This window comes from Zingiber officinale, chromosome 7B (assembly GCF_018446385.1).
Source record: "Zingiber officinale cultivar Zhangliang chromosome 7B, Zo_v1.1, whole genome shotgun sequence".
Classification (NCBI taxonomy): Eukaryota; Viridiplantae; Streptophyta; class Magnoliopsida; order Zingiberales; family Zingiberaceae; genus Zingiber; species Zingiber officinale.
The window spans coordinates 26742709-26748706 of NC_055999.1; the positions used below are offsets into that span (position 1 = coordinate 26742709).

The 5998-nt window shown below is 32.5% G+C and overlaps 1 protein-coding gene across 18 annotated transcripts in view; it reads left to right on the top strand.

Moving 5' to 3' along the window:
• Positions 1-5504, top strand: part of LOC122005601 — a 23928-nt gene extending 18424 nt beyond the window's left edge. For 6 of the 18 annotated variants that reach the window (XR_006118434.1, XR_006118435.1, XR_006118436.1 and 3 more), the window contains one exon: positions 2561-4225. Coding sequence is in view for 10 of the 18 variants with exons in the window: in XM_042560707.1 (XP_042416641.1) it covers positions 2561-2585 (25 nt within the window). In the remaining 8 variants the exon portion in view is untranslated. Of the gene's footprint in view, positions 1-2560; positions 5050-5183 lie in introns of those variants that run through there. The other 12 variants (XR_006118433.1, XM_042560699.1, XM_042560704.1 and 9 more) reach the window with 6 other exon arrangements.
• Positions 5505-5998: the final 494 nt, after the last annotated feature.

Below are 5998 nucleotides of genomic sequence, written 5' to 3' on the forward strand. Positions count from 1 at the left end.
ACCCAAATTAACAGCTTTATCCAAGATGCATATCACTCCTAATATCATATCCTTATTGAACTTCAACTCTAGATATTAAAATTGTGCACTAGGTTTTTCATGTTATGGTAATGTGTTCACAAACAATATTTTAGATCTAGTAATATGTGGTAATAAAAAAATATATTTATGTATCAATATTGGCAAAAGGATAGTAATACTAAATATGTGTCATCCTCAACATTAGAAATAATATCACTAAATATAAAGTATCAAATAATAAAGTTTTCTTTTCTAAACCTGTATCAACGTAGATGGTAAGAAGATTTACATGCTCCCCATGGAATAAGATGATGAGCTGTGTGCTATTTAACATTGGTAGAATTTATCGTTTTGCTGTTAGATCGAAAAAAAATGATTAACCAAGTTAGGTAATGTCGAACTTGTGGCGATCGGTCCGACCCCATAAAAGTTTCCCACTGGCCGCTAGGATAAATCGGGAAGCGCTCGCCATGGTGGCCCAGAAGCCCAACAACCTTTTCTTTTTCCCCTTATTTCTATTTTTTATCTCTAGTTTTTCCCCATCATTGATTCTTTTACCTTCTTCATCGGCCGACAAGGGTAAACACAGAGCCTTAGGGAGAAAAAAATACATTGTTACGGTAGAGGACATAGTGGACACAATAGAGGTGATAGATTACTAGGAAACATATAAAAGATAATTAAATATGATATAATTTCTAATCTTATAATATATATATATAGTTCAATTTTAAACAGATCAAAATAAATCTCCTAATCACCATGTCTACTTGGTGGACTCCACCTAACCCTAAATTAACTTGTACTCAATCCTAAGTTTTAAAATATTAGTTAAATTTAATTAATTTAATTATTTTAAAATACAAAATTTTTAAGTAAGATAAAATTTGGTATTTAAAAGATTTTATTGTGTTATAGCCTTTGTGATAGTTATCATCCAAGAATTATCATATATATATATATATATATATATATATGTTATTAATAAATCAAAGTATCATCCCCTTGTCATTTTACCATAAAATATAAAATTTAGGCAACACTTTTATATATTCTTAAAATACAATAATTACATTAATTGATAACTAGTTTGAAGTTGTTAAATAAATGTAACATAATCAATGTTAAATCATCAATAACTATATATATATATAAAGATGTTGAAACAGAAGATGAATCTTCATGACCATTATTGAATTTGATGCCTATGTGAAACTAAAGATCAATCTTCAATCACCATTATAAATGCAAGATCTTAGTTTTGATGTTTTTTTTACAATCAAGTATAATTAAGACTATTTAATTATGTGTAATAATAGTAATAATAATAATATAGATTTTAAATTTATACATTAGTGAATAGTTGTTATAAAAGATTTAATAAGCACCAAACGTCTCACGAAATAATATTAAAATTTGAACTCACCATTCGACAACTAAAAATATAATTAATATTAAGCATCTATAACAATCAAATGTTAATAAATAAAAACAAACCATACCAAGGTTTAAAAGTTTGAGCCGGAATGCTACACGGTTTTTGGTACCATATCATGTTGTGTTGATTCAGTTTTGAAAATTTTAAATATAATATATGCTAATTAAAAATTATTTTTATTAATATTTAATTGCAATAAATATTTACTATTGAGTTATATTTGAGATGTTGAATATCAGCTCAAGTTTCAATATTATCTTGTGAGATGTTTGATGTTTATTGAACCTTTTGCAATAACTATTCAGTAATGTATAAACTTAAAAGCTATATTTTTATTCTTATTGCACATAATTAAATAGTCTTGATTATAATTTTATTACAGAAGCATAAAATCCAAAATGTTGCATTTATAATGGTGATGGAGATTAATCTTCGGTTTCAAGTTTTATTACAGAGGCATCAAGTTCAAGAGCTTGCATATATATTGGTTATGAAGATTCATCTTCAGTTTTACCATCTTTAGATATATTTTGATGATTTGAAGCATTAATTATGCTATATTTATTTGAAAACTTCAAATTATTAATTGATTAATATTATTTTTGTACTTAGAGAGTACGTAAAAATATTGCATAGTAAAAGGATAAGGGGATATATATATATATATATATATATATACTCTGATTCTCGATCTCTATTAACATTACAAAAGTTAGATTACAAAAAAACTTTTAAATACCAAATTATATCATACTTAAAAATTTTGTATTTTAAATAGTTTTAAAGAATATAATAATTAATTAAGTTAAGTTAAACTAATATTTTTAAAATTAAAATTGAGTAAATATTGATTTAGTGCACCAAGTGGACATGTGATTAGGATCAAGTAGGTCTAAAGAATATTTAATTTGTATTATTTTGATTAGTTTAAAATTGAACCTAATTTATATATATAATAATTTAGTTCAATCGTTATAGTATATTTTATAATATTAGAAATTATATTATATTTAATTCTCTTGTTTTATCTTTCCTAGCAATCCATCTTCATTGCACCCATTTCGTCCTTCCCTTTAACAAGGTATTTTTTTTCTTCGTTAGGCTCCGTGTTTATGCTTATGAATAGATAAGGAAGAAAAGGAATCAATAGTGGTGAAAAATAAAGAAAAAGAAAAAAAATCCAGTTCGGAAGGTCATGGAGGCCTTGCCCGGCCTTGAGGGCTTTCACAAGCCACAAGTCTTCTCGTGGTGGTTTCGCTTGGCTGTGCGGCCTCCACAAGGCTAGTGCCACTTCTTGGAGAGCTTGCGTCCAGGTGTGTCCGTCATGACCTCATGGAGAGCTCCGCCCATGCATCAAAAGGTTTTAGTGTCAGTCCGCGGGCACTATAGTAAATTCTAGCTGAGCTGACCCACACAACTTGGTATCTTATTCCTTGGTTATATCTATATCTTGAAATTAATTTCTTTAAACCAACAATGTCATTGTGTGCAGCTATAATATTATTGTTTCTATAATTCTTTTACAATTTTTTCATACTGCCTCGTAATCTAATGGTTACCAGGTTATGCTTTTACACTGCTGGTGATGCATCCATCTAGTCTGGCCTATTCGTGCCTACATGTCATAAAAATGGGTATGTATTAGTTCTGGAAGTTGTTAATTCATCTATTTGAACTACAACCCTTTACATATTCAAGAAAAAGAAAATTTAATTATCCTAACAATTTGAGTCGGCTATATGGATCTTAGCCCACAATTAAGCTTTATAAAAGTCTGCTCACTAATAATACTACAGTTCAGTACCAGGTTAAAGCCATTTTAACCTGTAAGCGGCTCTGTCTGAACTTGAATTTCTTTCAAAGTTTGTAATTTTTTTGTCTATATTTAATGAATATGATTCATAGTCTTTATTTTGTGAAATCTATATGCTTTAGGCAATTAAATTATACTGTTCTCGAGTACAAGGATTTGGTGGGAGTGGTCAGAATCCAACATGCCTGGAAAGATATCCACTAAGGATGTTTCACCTTATTAAACCATCAAATCACTAATGACGTGTTTTCCACTTTATTTCTTTCAATAATTACTATTGAAATCAAATAGTCAATGTGGATTGGAAGTACTACTTTTATTGATTGAGTTGAATTATTTCTATTGACTTGTATCTACTTTTCCCTAGATTTCTTTCTGAACTAGGTGACTTGAGCTTTTTCTTTTTTCTTCTTTTGAAAAATGATATCATAGAGTGAATTCATCTATGCATGATGCATTGAATATATTGGATAGCTATGACTATAACAAGAGCAAGACGGTCACAGCAACAAATCAGATCATGAGCGTCAACTGAAACATACTAGTGCTCCAACAACTAGCTACCACAGGGAGTGTTCGATTACTGCAACTACGAACCAGTTACTTGAGCTTTGTTGCATCAGTTAAAGTGGATATGACTGAAATTCACTGTGGCATTTCTGCCACTTTTTGTTTTTGAAGAAACAGCTAATCTGCAAGATCTCAACTTCATTGCTGATTTATTTGATACTGGGTTGATCAGCCTTGCAAGACATGCATAGTAAACTAAAGCTTATTTATCAATTCATTTAATTTAGCAAGGCACATGCAAAATATATAAATGTATTGTATTCAGAAATGCTGATGATCGACTTGTATTTGAAAAGGTGTTCTTGTTGCCACTTTTGTGGTACAACTGGTTACACTGTTACTGCTCCTTGTACAAATGTATCTAATGCTGGCTTTTCAGTTGACTCTCAATGCTATTATTTAACTCGAATAAATTAAGAAAAGTTATAGAATTCTGGCATAAACGAATTTTAGATGCTGATCCTGGTTTAGATACTAGTGCTGGACATTATATTAAACCAAGAAATAACTGTGGGTATAATATGTTGAATCTGCTGTAGCCCTGGATCCTTATATTCTTACCTTGAACTGTTAACGGTTGCAGACGCAAGTACAGATTAAATTTATTGTCATCATGCCAAAGCTCTCCTGGAGATTGCACAATGTACTAATTGCTGGAGCATGTTGCAGTGGTTTTAATCAACTTTCCTACTAATTAAATGGGTTGTTCATGAATTAGAATGGCTAGTGACTTGTACAAAAAGTGGTAAATATAATGGCTGTGTAAAGGTCTGCACAAGGGCAAAGACAATAGTAATTCCAGGTAAAAGATAATATTATCAGCAGGAGCTGCCAAAGTTGTAGTGTAGTTTTTTCCTTGCAGTCCTTTTCCTTTTGTAACCTTAGCGCCAGATCCCTTGGCAGATTAATTCTCAGGGATGGCATCACTGTGACTCACTTAATTATCTTGTGAAGTTGCATCTTTAGATATATATTTTCGGCAGATGGTTGTGCTGCCGCTGTTATGGAGCCAAATATAGGCTCAAATTGTCTCTCTGTTCAGCATGTATTCCAGCCGTCAAATGGCCTCTTCCTGTCTGTATACCTGCTTTTTGGTTGCCACAGGTATTGTGGCAGAGGGCTTTATTGTCGCAAGGGGGAGCCTCGCATGGATCTTGTGTTTATCTATTCTCTCATCATTCTGCTGCTGTGGATGGACAAACATATGGTAACTCAACCCTTCCTTGCCAATCCATTTACATCATATTGATTCCATTGCCAAACGTGTATGAACAGTAGTTGCATATGGATAAACAACAGCAGTGCACAAAGATTTAAAGGACATGCATCTATTCATGGTAGGTCTGGTAGAGGCCCACTGGGACATAAAGACTGTTAGTTGTACATCTCTGTCTGTCAAGGTGATGAGGCCATCTGAATCTGCTGCGTTGTCCCTATGCCGGTTATAGCAGAGACATGTGATGGGCATGTGATCGGAGGGATACGTGGCTGCTCAGGGAGGCCAAGCATCTTTGCCCATGTATATCTCGGCCTCATTCAATGTTGTAAGTTCTTTCTTGTCCCACACTAAATTCTGCAAGCTATACTTGTTTTTGCCGGTCATTTTTATTGAACCCCAACCATCTAGTGATGCTGATGTCTCCTAGTGTCTCTGTTGGCTTGTCTCTTTATGTTGGCTCGGAAGAGAAACTAGAAATTGACTTGTACATTAAACTTTTTTGAACTGATTGCATCTGTGCATTAATTAAGTCTATAGTTTCTCAGTACTCTTGTATTATGACTACCTTTATTATTTTAATGGATAAGCTTGCGAATTACACTGACAGCTATTTATGCTTCCTTTCTTGCCCATCTTCTTACCATAGGAAGATAATTAATGTACGGTGAAACTCAAACTCTATAGCCCGTAAAAACAGTCGTGAATGAACTATAACCATTCACTCTACCCTTGGCCCTCCTCTTGATACTGATGCTTTAATCCGCAATCTATACGAAGGGTTTGATCCTTCCTTGATTACTTGCATTGCTTGATTACAATTGTAAGGTTGCCAATCTGAATGCTCGTTGCTTCAACATTCAGGGTTTATGGTTTATGGTCAAGACTCTATAATAATCCTTCCCTTAGACACTAATCGCATTCTTGGATCTTATGTGAC